This window comes from Dendrobates tinctorius, unplaced genomic scaffold (genome assembly GCF_039654945.1).
Source record: "Dendrobates tinctorius isolate UK_male_01 unplaced genomic scaffold, ASM3965494v1 ptg000073l, whole genome shotgun sequence".
Lineage (NCBI taxonomy): Eukaryota > Metazoa > Chordata > Amphibia > Anura > Dendrobatidae > Dendrobates > Dendrobates tinctorius.
Window position 1 is genome coordinate 5,520,117 of NW_027361741.1, and position 14,804 is coordinate 5,534,920.

The 14,804-nt window shown below is 43.7% G+C and overlaps 1 protein-coding gene across 1 annotated transcript in view; it reads right to left on the minus strand.

Moving 5' to 3' along the window:
• The window catches only part of SVOP (SV2 related protein), a 61,475-nt gene extending 50,552 nt beyond the window's left edge, over positions 1-10,923 (minus strand). The window contains exon 1 of the mRNA XM_073582595.1: positions 10,715-10,923. Within this exon, the coding sequence (XP_073438696.1) occupies positions 10,715-10,749 (35 nt within the window). The 5' untranslated portion in view covers positions 10,750-10,923. The remainder of the gene's footprint in view (positions 1-10,714) is intronic.
• Between the last annotated feature and the right edge of the window lie 3,881 nt (positions 10,924-14,804).

Genomic DNA, 14,804 nt, shown 5'->3' on the forward strand with positions numbered 1-14,804 from the left:
TTATGGTGAGGCCACTGACATCTCTAAAGGCCCGGTCACACACAGCGAGATCGCTAGCGAGATCGCTGATTTTGTGATGCAACAGCGATCTCGCCAGCGATCTCGCTGTGTGTGACACGCATCAGCGTCGGACCCCCGCCGGGTATTGCTGATCGTGCAGGAATGTCCTGGGCCATTTTTTGATTGTTGGTCTCCCGCTGGCCAGCACACATCGTTGCGTGTGGCAGCGGGAGAGCAACGATCAGCGAGCTCCCAGCGCTGTAAGCAGACGCTGGGAGCTGGTATCCAAGTTAAATATCAGGTAACTAAGCACGCGCGTCGCTTAGTTACCCGCTGTGTACCTTTGATACCTGCGTGCTCACGCTGGGAGCTGGTATCCAAGGTACACAGCGGGTAACTAAATGACGCGCGCTCTTAGTTACCCGATATTTACCTTGGATACCAGCTCCCAGCGCGAGCACGCAGGTATCCTAGGTACACAGCGGGTAACTAAGTGACGAGCTCGCTTAGTTACCCGATATTTACCTTGGATACCAGCGTGCTCGCTTGTCCTGATCGCTGGTGAGATCTGCCTGTTTGACAGCTCACCAGTGATCATGTAGCGTGGCACCAGCGATCCTGACAAGGTCGCATCGTTGTCGGGATCGCTGATGCATCGTTTAGTGTGACGGGAAACTAAGGCTGTATTTGCATAAAAGAGATTGATTGAAAGACATTAGATACAGTCGTAGGAGATGTTAGACAGATATGCACATCATATCAGGGAAGTCACTGTACCTGTGATTAATACATTTGCTGCAAATCTAATTTTGGGGGAAAACTGACCAAACCTGGAAAATACGAATTTCAAAAATTCAATCATCTCTACTATTGACACTTTTGCATTGATTTTTTTTTTTTGTGTGAAATCTGTCAGGTGATTTCTACTGCCCAAACCAAAGGCAGCATGCATCAGAGCCTGCTTCACGATGGCAGTAAAGGTTTGTTTTTCTCTGAAATACTCCAGCATTACAGAATAAAACACAGTTTGTAGATCAGGCCAGGGACTATAGGAATAGACTAAACTAGTCCAGTCTCATCCTGGTCAGCTTCCCCTGCACTGTTTTAGTTGGTTGATAGTTCTCTCCAGATGTACACACAATCCATTAAGGGCATTACAAATTCTTACCTTTTTGCTGCTGTATAGTTTGTGTAACTGCTTTATATTGCTGACTGTGCTGGTGCTTCTAATATAAATGTGACAGCACATACCTTGTGGCTGCTATCAGTCTAAGGCTGGTGTGGACATTTTTATGCAGTTTTTTTTAATTGTTCATTGGCTTGATGAATAGAATATCAAGCCAATTTCTAAATGATCTTAATTTAAACATTCCTACTATCTTGCTGTGGCAGAGTCTGTGCAACTCCTTTACATAGTTGGCTCTGCAGCTACTTTTGACACAGATTTGAGAGCATACTCCCTGGTTACTATCAGCTCATCTGGGCCTATTCTACTCTCCCTTTGCTAATTGTTGCACGTATCAGTAGGTTGAAAGAGGGACAGAGCACACAAAGTTCTCAAGGGAAGATATTACAAAGGCTGTGCCAAAAGAAATGATCAGAGTGATTATACACCAGTAGTATCGATGCAGAGAGAGGAAAACTTGTAGGAATAGAGGACAAAAACACACAGGCAGCAAATGTAGAAGAACAGGTAAGAACACAGAGCACAACCTGCAAGGGTTAATGATCATAGACCCTCATGCATTAGTGCAAGAGCAAACAGAGTTTTCAGGGGGATCAGAGATGGACCACAACCATACACACACCTAAACACACACAAGTGCACACCCACCCACTCATAAACACAAAGCAACAGTACATCCTGCATGTATTGCAAGCAATGGAACTTGAAGCCTGAAACATAATGTAACTTTTTTAAGTTTACTGCTAACAAATCTGAAAACTATGTTTTTCTTGTCAAAGGTCTCTATAGCCTTTAATAATAAAAAATTACAGAAACTAATATTGTAAACCAAAAAAAAATATGTAGTAAAATTTATTGTTACATTAAAACTTTAGCGACCGCTGATATGCATTAAAATGGTAAATATTCCCTCATCAGCGAGGAATGAATGTAGTGCCCCCCCCCCCCCCCCCAGGGAAAGAACATCTCCAGGGTCTCGGCTAGCTGAACATAATCAGGGCTGGATTTTTTGGTCCCCGATCACAAAAAAAAGCGTACTTGGTGTTTCAATGATTCCTCGCTCTTCTGACATGATATACATGTCAGTGGAGAATTGATGCCCCCGAGACCCCTCTGTACTTCCGCCATCTCCGGACCCTCCTGATCCGTCCTGGCGTCATCTTCCTTAGTAGTTGGGGTTAGTGTTAGGGTTGGGGATGGGTTAGGATTGTGTTAGGTTTAGGGTTAAAATATTTTTTTTTTCAAAAACTAAAAAAAACTGACAATATGACGGCTAGTGTTGCCTGCAGGTACTCAGTACTCAATTGTGCATTGGATATGCACGCAGTATCACGGATCCCCACATTTTTTTTGTGGGTGTTGTGGTGCAGTGACCGCTGTGACAGCTAGCGGGCGCTGTATGGGTCATGCACACTGGCATATCCATTTGTGGTAATGGAGATAGGATGAACGCCAGGATGTTAAATGACTGTTATGTATCCCAGGGTGGGTGGCCCTGTGATGGAAGCTTGAACGTGTGTTAATCAGCAGAGGTACTGCTAAGGTTTTGTTATGGTGTATCAGGGAAAGCTTCCAGGTGGCTTGGTGAGACGGGTGGGACAAGTCACCTACAAAACTACCCAGGGGCGTGTGTCTAAACACCCATAGTAAGCCTGTATATGTGTGTATGGCTGGGTGTCTGAAATAGGACCAGTGATGAGGTCATAGCCATGTGATCCGGTGGGCGTGGCTACGGACCATATAAGGTGACCAGGGTAGGTTACATGAGAGAGTGCGCATGGATCTGATTGGTCCATATGGAAGGTCCCGGAAGGCCGACGTGCTAGAAGGTGTGCTGCCTTCCTGAAGCACACATGCGGAGGCCGCTGACCGGGTGAGGCCTGTGTATATTGGCCTGTGTGTGTGGGACAGTCCCCAGGAGGGAATGGATGTGCTGAATAAGAAGTAACTAAGAGGTAACCCCATACAGGGGAATTAACTGTGAGACTATAAAGCCTGATTGCTGGACATAGCACAGCCTGTGTGACCACAGGGCTGAGAGAGTGAAACCCTTTGATGAACATTGACCTGTCTGATATAAGACTGTTGCTGTTTATTGTTTATGCCGTCTAATAATAAACCAGATGGACTGATTTATGAGAAAAGCCCGTGACGGACCTTGCTAATCTGCTGCCAAGTGAGTGTCCCCCAATACACTCAGTGAGCGCTGCCTTACAGTGTCTAACAGCTGTGAAACATGCAGGTCTGGAACTTGAGCATTTCATTCGAGCATCTGCGATATTAGGTGCATCCCCGAGCACCCAATGCAAACTGGAGTAGCGGGCACTTGTGCTCAACACTAATGACAACTTATTCAATATGATGACCTAATGTTATCAAATTCTGTGTCATACCTGTGGGTTCAAAATATTCACTATACCCCTGAATGAAATCCTTGAGGGGTGTGGTTTCTGAAATGAGGTCAGTTGTGGGGGGATTCCACTGTTTAGGCACATCAGGGGCTCTCCAAACGCAACATGCTATCTTATAATTTTACATATCAAAAGTCAAATAACGATCATTCCCTTCTGAGCCCTTCCATATTGCTTCAGTTCCTGTGAAGCACCTTAAGAGTTAATAAACTTATTGAATGTGGTTTTGAGCACCTTGAGGGGTGTAGTTTTTAGAATTGTGTCACATTTGGGTATTTTCTATCATATAGACCCCTCAATGTCACTTCAAATGTGATGTGGTCCCTAAAAAAATGGTTTAGTAAACTTTGTTGGAAATATGAGAAATCGCTGGTCAACTTTTAACCCTCGTAACTACCTAACAAAAAAATTAGGTTTCAAAAATTGTGCTGATGTAAAGTTGGCATGTGGGAAATGTTATTTATTAACTATGTTGTGCTACATATCTCTCTGTTTTAAGGGCATAAGAATTAAAAGTTTGAAAATTGTGAAGTTTTCTAAATTTTCACCAAATTTCCATTTTTTTCACAAATAAAAGCAAGTTATATTGAAGAAATGTTACCATTATCATGAAGTACAATACGTCACGAAAAAATAATCTCAGAAGCTGTTGGATCCGTTGAAGCGTTTCAGTTATAACCTCGACAGTGGTCAGAACTGTAAAATTTGTCTTGGTCATTAAGGTCAAAGTTGGCTCGGCCTTTAAGGGGTTAATGTACCGTGCATTGCTCTGACATGTTTTTGGATTATGAATGCTTGGTAAATCAAGAAATGTTTATAGTTATTGCTTCTATCAGACTAAAGCAGACAATAACAACAACGAAGCTTAGCTGTGCCAGTATGCTCAAATTGGACCAATTAGCTTAAATCCTTGGAAGGAAAAAGTAATTTATAGAAATGGCTTGAGTATTGCCAACGCAATATTAATATAGGCTCTTCTGGAGGACTGAAGGATGAAGAAGATTGTTAATATGGAAGAATTACTACAGTTGGTTATCATCCATTGTACAATATGTAGTGAACGGGAGGACATATTATTCACACTTCATCCAATTGTTGCTCGTCACTTATTTTTGAATAAAGTACGATTTGTGAAATCTGTTTTATTAAGGTAAGTAGACTGTTGTAATGTTGTTTGATGTAGATAATAGGTCAACATTCGATAATTATCGAAATATCATAACCTTTTATTTTGCCAGTGTAGGCTACTACAGTATGTCCATGTGTTTTGTTGTTGTTGATTTTTTTTTAAAGAACAACCATTTCTTTATATTTCCTATAGACAGTAATGAACACAATGCATCTATAGATAATGCATCCATATGCAAAAGCGTAGGACTAAATGTTAAGTAGGTTGGGTCACAATGTACAGTGGGGAAAAAAAGTGTTTAGTCAGTCAGCAATAGTGCAAGTTCCACCACTTAAAAAGATGAGAGGCGTCTGTAATTTACATCATAGGTAGACCTCAACTATGGGAGACAAACTGAGAAAAAAAAATCCAGAAAATCACATTGTCTGTTTTTTTTTCATTTTATTTGCATATTATGGTGGAAAATAAGTATTTGGTCAGAAACAAGCAATCAAGATTTCTGGCTCTCACAGACCTGTAACTTCTTCTTTAAGAGTCTCCTCTTTCCTCCACTCATTACCTGTAGTAATGGCACCTGTTTAAACTTGTTATCAGTATAAAAAGACACCTGTGCACACCCTCAAACAGTCTGACTCCAAGCTCCACCATGGTGAAGACCAAAGAGCTGTCATAGGACACCAGAAACAAATTTGTAGCCCTGCACCATGCAGGGAATACTGAATCTGCAATAGCCAACCAGCTTGGAGTGAAGAAATCAACTGTGGGAGCAATAATTAGAAAATGGAAGACATACAAGACCACTGATAATCTCCCTCGATCTGGTGCTCCACGCAAAATCCCACCCCGTGGGGTCAGAATGATCACAAGAACGGTGAGCAAAAATCCCAGAACCACGCGGGGGGACCTAGTGAATGAACTGCAGAGAGCTGGGACCAATGTAACAAGGCCTACCATAAGTAACACACTACGCGACCATGGACTCAGATCCTGCTGTGCCAGACGTGTCCCACTGCTTAAGCCTGTACATGTCCGGGCCCGTCTGAAGTTTGCTAGAGAGCATTTGGATGATCCAGAGGAGTTTTGGGAGAATGTCCTATGGTCTGATGAAACCAAACTGGAACTGTTTGGTAGAAACACAACTTGTCGTGTTTGGAGGAAAAAGAATACTGAGTTGCATCCATCAAACACAATACCTACTGTAAAGCATGGTGGTGGAAACATCATGCTTTGGGGCTGTTTCTCTGCAAAGGGGCCAGGACGACTGATCCGGGTACATGAAAGAATGAATGGGGCCATGTATCGTGAGATTTTGAGTGCAAACCTCCTTCCATCAGCAAGGGCATTGAAGATGAAACGTGGCTGGGTCTTTCAACATGACAATGATCCAAAGCACACCGCCAGGGCAACGAAGGAGTGGCTTCGTAAGAAGCATTTCAAGGTCCTGGAGTGGCCTAGCCAGTCTCCAGATCTCAACCCTATAGAAAACCTTTGGAGGGAGTTGAAAGTCCGTGTTGCCAAGCAAAAAGCCAAAAACATCACTGCTCTAGAGGAGATCTACATGGAGGAATGGGCCAACATACCAACAACAGTGTGTGGCAACCTTGTGAAGACTTACAGAAAACATTTGACCTCTGTCATTGCCAACAAAGGATATATCACAAAGTATTGAGATGAAATTTTGTTTCTGACCAAATACTTATTTTCCACCATAATATGCAAATAAAATGAAAAAAAAACCAGACAATGTGATTTTCTGGATTTTTTTTTCTCAATTTGTCTCCCATAGTTGAGGTCTACCTATGATGTAAATTACAGACGCCTCTCATCTTTTTAAGTGGTGGAACTTGCACTATTGCTGACTGACTAAATACTTTTTTTCCCCACTGTATATTTATCCCCTATCTATACAATAGGTAATACATGACTGATTGCTGAGGTGCTAAACAGGGACCACAACACAATGACTATGATAGCCACCCATTCCTCCTCAATGTACTCGGTAATAGTAATAAATGCTATTTGTGGAAAACACTTGAGAAAAAACGTATTGTCTTTTAACACAAGTCACAGTTATAATATACATATATGTTGACATATACTGTATATATATATGTATATATGTACTTTCTGCACCAGTTATATTGTGCTCTCTGCTATTAAATTCAGTATTCAAAAGGCTAAGGCAACTTTCACATTTCCGGATTTTAAATCCGGCGGGCTGCAGCGAAAAGTTGTCAAACCGGATCCGGTAGAAGCCGCAGCCCGCCGGATCATCTGTTTTTACCGGATACGGTGCAGGAGAGGGAGAGGGAAAGAGAGTCTTCGGGCATGCGCTCTGCAAAAAAGCGGTCCGGCGCTGTCAAAAAACGTTGCATGGAACTTTTTTTGCAGACGCCAGACAGGCATTTTTTGCAGTTTCCGGCTAAAGCCGGACACACCGCATGGCCATCAGGCGCAATGCGGCTATAATGTAAGTCTATGGGAAAAAAGCCGGATCCGGTGGCAGCAGGCGCCGGATCCGGTTTTTAGATTTTTCGCTGCATCGCGCCTGATGCTTCAAAACGGAAATGTGAAAGTAGCCTAAGTTAATCTCTTTTGAAGTGGCAGAGTAAAGCTACTCCATTTCAGTAATTACGTTAATTCGCTTTCTACAAGGAATGCAAAATAAAACTTAACGCATATCTGTCATTTTTTTTCCATAAATCAATAGTACATATAAAAATTGGAAACTCGTCAGAGAAATCTGCTTCTTTCTCCTTCTGGACTGATCATTCATTCGCAAAAATCTCAATTCACAGGTAAAATCTGTCTTTTCAAAGAATTCTAAAAGCACTAACTGTCATCTCTTATCTTAGTAATGGGAAAATCTGTCTTCAGAGTGAAAGATTAATCCTGGACAAATAAGCAAATTTCTTTTGATACGATATATTATAAAGTGGCTTATTTTTATGTGCACTATTGATGTATGAAATGGAAAAATAAAAAGTACACTTTCAAATAACATTTTCTATTTCTGTTGCTGATACAGTGTTACTATTTCTTAAGCAAAAATCCAAACAAAAAGCACAAGTATGTAGTAGTACCAGGGCCGGCGTTAGAGGCAGGCAGACCAGGCAGCTGCCTAGGGCCCCCATTCCCCCAGGGGCCCCCGGCTAGCGGCACATCAAGCAGTCGCTATGGGGCCCCTGTGAGGCAACGGGGCCCGCCTGCCCCCAGCGCCGACTCCCCCCGCCACCGCATTGAAGGAAGCAATGATGGAGGAGAGAGCGTAAGCTGACGCTCCCTCTCCCATCATTCCCCGCTCTGCCTCTGACACAGCGGGTGCGTGATGATGTCATATCATCGCGCACTCACTGTGTACCAGGCAGAGCAGGAGACAGGAGCAGGGAGCAGTGCGGGCACAAGGAGAAGAGGTGAGGAGTGTTTTTTTTAAATATATCAGTGTGAGTACTGGACTGTGGGGCCATTCTTGGGGGGGGTGCTATATGCTGTGCTGCTATATACCATGGTGGGGCTGTGCTGCTATATACCATGGTGGGGCTGTGCTGCTATATCCCATGGTGGGGCTATGCTGCTATATCCCATGGTGGGGCTATGCTGCTATATCCCATGGTGGGGCTGTGCTGCTATATACCATGGTGGGCTGTGCTGCTATTTACCATGGTGGGGCTGTGCTGCTATATACCATGGGGGGCTATGCTGGGGCTGTGCTGCTATATACCATAGTGGGGCGGTGCTGCTATATACCATGGTGGGGCTATGCTGCTATATCCCATGTTGGGGCTGTGCTGCTATATACCATGTTGGGGTTGTGCTGCTATATACCATGGTAGGGCTGTGCTGCTATATACCGGGCTGTGCTGCTATACACCATGGTGGGCTGTGTTGCTAAATACCATGGTGGGCTATGCTGCTATATACCATGGTGGGCTGTGCTGCTATATACCATGGTGGGCTGTGCTGCTATATACCATAGTGGGCTGTGCTGCTATATACCAAGGGGGGTACATTATATTGTATGGGGGAGGCTGTGTTATATAATATGGGGGGCTACATTATATTCTATGGGGAGGTGGGCTGTATTGTATTCTATTTGGGGCTACATTAAATTCAATGGGAGGGCTGTATTATATTTATTATATTCTATGGGGGTGATTGCATCATACTCTATGAGAAGGCTACATTATACTATATGAGGAGGCTACATTGTATTCTATGTGGGGGCTGCATTATATTGTATGGGGGCTTCATTATACTTTATGAGGGGGCTGCATTATATTCTATGGGGGCTGCATTATATGAGGAGAGCTACATTGTATTCTATGGAAGGGCTACATTATACTATATAAGGGGCTGCATTATACTCTATGAGAGGGTTGCCATATATTCTATGGAGGGGCTGCATTATACTATATGAGGGGGACTGCATTATATTCTATGGGGGGGTTACATTATATTCTGTGGAGTGGCTGCATTATACTCTGTGGGGTAGCTGCATTATTCTCTAAGGGATGGCTGCATTATACTATAAGAGGGGGGCTGCATTATATTCTCTGGGGGTTACATTATATTGTATAGCGGGGCTGCATTATACTCTGGGGTGGCTGCATTATACTATATGTGGGCTGCATTATACTGTATTGAGGACTATGACTATGGGGAATACATTATATGAAGAACTATGGGGTGCATTATACTACATGGATGACTGACGGTGCATTATACTATATGGAGTACTATGAGGAGTGTATTATACTATATGGAGGACTGAGCAGTGTATTTTAATATATGGACTATGAGGCATCTATTATACAATATGGCAGACTATGGGGCACATTATATTACATGGAGGACTATGGGGTGTAAACTGTAGATGTGCTGCTGATAACATGATACTGTATGGGGCAGATTGATCCATTAGTGATTGTTCTGTCCCCATCATTCTTTCTCAGACAGTGGAAAGAGGCCGGGAAACAAGTGTCGAATGACTTCAATAATGTCGATCACGCTTGTTTAGCGGCCTGAACTCAGCACATGTAAATACAACTGAAATACTTCTGTGTGATGTGCAATATGTTAGCATTTGGGGCCCCATTTTAAACTTTGCCTAAAACCAGTCCTGAGCAGTACAGTGCATATATTATTACAGCGTGAAATGAGGCAAGAATATTTAATCGCACATACTCATCTTAAGACACAGCTTTTACAGTATGTATATACTGTGTGGGTTTTTTTTAGTAATACTGGGTATTGCCTTTGAGATTCTGGACATTTCTTTCTCATCTCTCCAAACGTTAGATGATAGATGATTACACAATGTCTTGTAAAGAAGGTTTAGCATGGTGGCTCAGTGGTTACAGAGCTGGGGTCCTGGGTTCAAATCCCAGCTAAGATAACATCTGCAAGGAGTTTGTATGTTCTCTCCCCGTGCTTGTGGATTTCTTCCCCCGCTCCAAAGACATACTGATAGGCGATCTATACTTTGAGCCCCAATGAGGACAGCGATAATGTTTGTAAAGCGCTGCAAGAAATGATGGCGCTAGATAAGAAAAGCATAATAAATGGCACATGTATGCTAGAATATATATATTGTTTGTTTTTTGCCAATTTTATGAAGAATCCTCCCCAAAAAGGTTTTACTTTCTATGACCATGCATTACTATCTCGTGTGCCTACTGCCTGCACAGCGCCCCTCTCATAAGGGAAATGGTTAACCGACCCCCCCCATATAATTACTTGCATTGTTAATGATAAAGAAGACGATGCATAGACAACCCCTTTCCATCGCTAAATCCAGCCCTGCTCATGCTTGAGTCATTAACCCTTTCCTACCCTAGACAAACCGTCGCCTTAGTCTATTTGACTGTTCGTCTGCCGTGAATCCCCCCTGCAATGTTACTCATCACATAGGGGCCTTATCCTGCTCCTTGGATGGAGATTTCTCTACAAAGAGATAATGAAGACGATGGCGATCTCGGAGCTACTCACGGAAGATGCCTTAGCTGGAACAGGTCATCCTCCATCTCTGGGCTGTGTGTGGTCCAGATGCACCTTCTGCTCTCATGGCCTCTCACATTGTGCTGGATTCAGGAGGTCTGCCTGCTGGACAGCTCCTGTGTGTTGTGAGCACAAACAGATGTGTCACACTTCAGGAATGGTCCCTTGCCAGGAATGCTAGCCACACAGGCCCTCCTCTCCTCTCCCATGTAACAGAGCCCTCCATTGGCTCTTCCTCTCTTTCCCAGATTGCTGACTGCATGGCTATTTCCTATTGGCTTCCCATAGATCCCTGGCTGGTAATAATAGCTGATTGATAAAACTCAGCGCGTCTGCTACTTGGTTTGAATAATACAGATTTTACATTTGCATCCACGGTATCTGTGAATACGTTTCCAGGAAACAAAATGCTTTAGCATTGTTATCTGCTTCTATCAGACACACTAAACCATAATGTGAATGTAAAGCCTGCTTTCTATGAGATGCATTCATAAAATAGTCTGCCTGCTCTTGAAATAAGTGATTTGTATACTTAAAGATTATTTTCTTCCCAAAGCATAGATGAGTAGATGACAGGCAAGCGATGAATCCAGAGAAGTCCGCTTAAGGGGAACCTGTTAGGACCGATAACGCTATTAACTTGCAGATATGGGGTTAATCTTAAACGTAAGTTCACACTGGGTGTTTTTGCTGCTTTTTTTTTTTCCTGCTTTTTTTTTTTCCTGCAGCAAAACCTGATTTCTTGGCAGGAAAGAAGCTGCGGCAAAAAACGCAGGTTTAGGTGCATTTTTGTTGCGTTTTTCAGGTCTCTTTGTCCATGTTAATGTCCATGACTTTTTTGCAGCGTTTTTTCAAAACCCATTAAAGCCAATGGGTGAAAAACGCTGCAAAAGCGCTGAAAGAAGTGACATGCTCTACGTCCAAAAAAACCCAGCAAAGCACAAAATCCTGATGATACAAAAAAACAAGCTGTGTGCATGAGATTTCTGAAATCTCATAGGCTTTGCTGGTACTGTAAAAAGCAGGTGAAACTTAGCATAAAAAAAGCAGCAAAAACACCCGGTGTGAACATACCCTAAGGTTATTAGTGTTATGATGGTGCCTGGCCACAGTACTTTAAGTACAGTACCTGGGACAAAATGAACTTTATTTCCCCAGCAGCTGAAGACTTTCATTTTCTCCTGGGTGCCGCACCTTTATAATGCTATTAACCTGCAAATTAACCCTAAATCTGCAGTTTAAGGCCGGGGTCACACTAGAGAGGAATACGGACGAGTGAGAGGCGTTAAAAGCATGCATTACACATGGACAAATGATTCTCTATGGGGCAGCTCCCAACAGCCGTATAATTCTCGTCCGTATTCTACGGTCCGTGCCAATCGCAGCATGCTGCGATTGTCAGCGTACTACGCCCGTAGTACGCCAATGCAAGTCTATGGGTGCGCTAAAAATACGGATTACACACAGACCACACGTGTGACTTGCGAGAAATACGCAGGTCTTTTGGCAGGTGACAGGAAATGGGCCAATCCATCATCAGGAAGCTTAGACATGCTAATTAGCTCAAAAAGCGTTCCAGACATCCAGGAAGTACGCCTCCACGGAGTCCTGCAGTGTCACGGCACCATACTTCCTCAATGTGGAGATGCTTATTGTATTAGTGCAGGAGCGGCCAGAAATCTGGGACCAACGTGATGCCCATTATGCCAACCGGGCAAGAAAGGAGGCGTCATGGAGGCGCATATGTCACCAGATGTTCCACAATTTTGCTGATCGGCCACGTGAGGAGCAGCAGCAGCAACTGAGTAAGTACAACCCAAAAACTGTTTAAAATTACCTCACATCAAAAAAGGCATTTAGAATCAGCCCCCCCTTCCTGTGCTTGGACTTTTTGCCTCATGAGGCGGGTAGATTTCTATGTGACCCATGGTTTTACACTGCCATAATTTGGCCCAGGCCACAAACTCCTCATCCTCCTAGCCAACCAAGTTATTAAGTGTAGTTACTTGATACCTGAACTATTGTGACCCTGTGTATCTGGCCTGGATGCCCCAATTATATATGCCACCCTGGGTAGAAAGCACACCCTAGAAGGCCACATGCCTAGGCTACTGGTAGCAAATTTGACCTAGCAAATATGTGATATTGAGAATATTTCCTGTCACATTGCATTGGAAGATGTGATGAGACGCTGGCGCAGCATCCGCGACCAATACAGGCGGGAACGTCAGCAGTGGTGATGCGGGCCACACAAAGCGAAAATATATTTATTATTATGCAGAAGTTTCTCCCGGCTATCCTGTGTATGTCTGAGACCCACGTGGTGAAAGATAATATTCATTGGCTGAGGAAGGGATGGGTTGCACATGAATATCATTCCACGTACTCGACCCATGCACGTGGCGTCAGTGTGCTGGTGCACAGGTCCATCCCCTTCTCATGTACTAAATCAGTGGTTGACCCTGGGGGCAGATTTGTATGTTTGCTTTGCACGTTATACGGTATACAATTTATTTTGGTTGCAATATACATCCCCCCGCCCTATTCAGTCGAACCAGTAAAAAGAATCTTGTCTATTTTAGACTCCTTTCCCCCTGCGCCGACTCTTCTAATAGGGGATTTTAATACATATTTGCATCCCTATTTGGATAAATTGCATTCGGGAAACATATCAGAAGATGCAGCCTCAACCTCATTTGCTAAAACGTTGGTGGAGCTGGGTATGGTAGACCTTTGGCGTGCCCAAAACCCCACAGCCAAACAGTTTTCCTGCTGCTCTAGCTCCCACCGCACTATGTCACGGATAGACCTGGCCATTGGGAACACACTCATGACCCCATATGTACGAAAAGTGGCCTACCTGCCTAGAAGTGTATCTGATCACTCGCCGCTGCATGTCACACTTTCATGGGGACACCCCCTCACCCTGTCTAGACCTATCTGGAAACTTAATCCCTTCTGGATCCAGCATATGGGGGGATCTTTGCATGATACCATTCTAGAGTATTTTCAACTTAATGAGTACTCTGCAACATCACACATAGTCTGGGATTCCATGAAAGCCTATGTCAGGGGCTTATATATTAGAGAAATATGCACACGGAAAAGCCAAAATAGACGCTACACCCGGGGCCTGATCCAGGAGGTATCTGTTGCGGAGGCTGCGGTGGTGCTCAACCCGACAGAGGAAACTAAAAAAACTCTAGAGAAGGCACAAAAGTCACTTAAGGAAAACCTCATGTCGGCGGCAGCAAATAAACGTTATTTCCTCAAACAAAAATATTTTATAGAGGGGGAGGGAGTAGGACACTTATTAGCCACGGTCAATAGAGCACAGGATGGATCTTCATATATCAATAGGCTAAAAACGGACTCGGGTGATCCTGTAGCGGACAGTGTGGACATAGTAAGTGAGTTAAGGAGGTATTATATGCGACTATACACATCAGATTGCGGTCTCACGGAGACTGAGATTGAGCAGTATTTGGATGCTCTCTCTCTCCCTGCACTGGCTGATAACGATAGGGATTCGTTGGATCGGGACATCCTGTTGGAGGAGTTGGAGGAGGCGCTTGGTCAGATGCAAAATGAAAAGGCTCCAGGAATGGATGGCCTGCCTAGCGAGTTTTACAAAACCTATGCACCCTTACTGCTACCTAAACTACTTAAGGTATTTGAAGAGGCTGAAAGGCAGAGGGTCCTCCCGCGATCTATGAGGGAAGCTTTGATAGTTTTAATATTAAAGCCCGGAAAAGATCCAGAGATTCCGGATTCATATCGCCCGATTTCCCTACTACCAACAGATGTTAAATTATTGGCCAAGGTACTCACCAATAGGATGTCCAGAGTTATCTCATCTATTATACAGAATGATCAAACGGGATTTATCCCAGGCAGAGCCACATCTATGAACCTTAGGAAACTATACTTGGGGATTCAACATAGTTCGGGGGAGCTGGGGGGAAGAGCAATTTTGTCCTTAGACGCCGCTAAGGCGTTTGATAGTCTGGAGTGGGGTTTTTTGTGGGCGGTCCTTTGGAAAATGGGTTTTGGACACAGATTTATAAATTGGGTGAGGCTG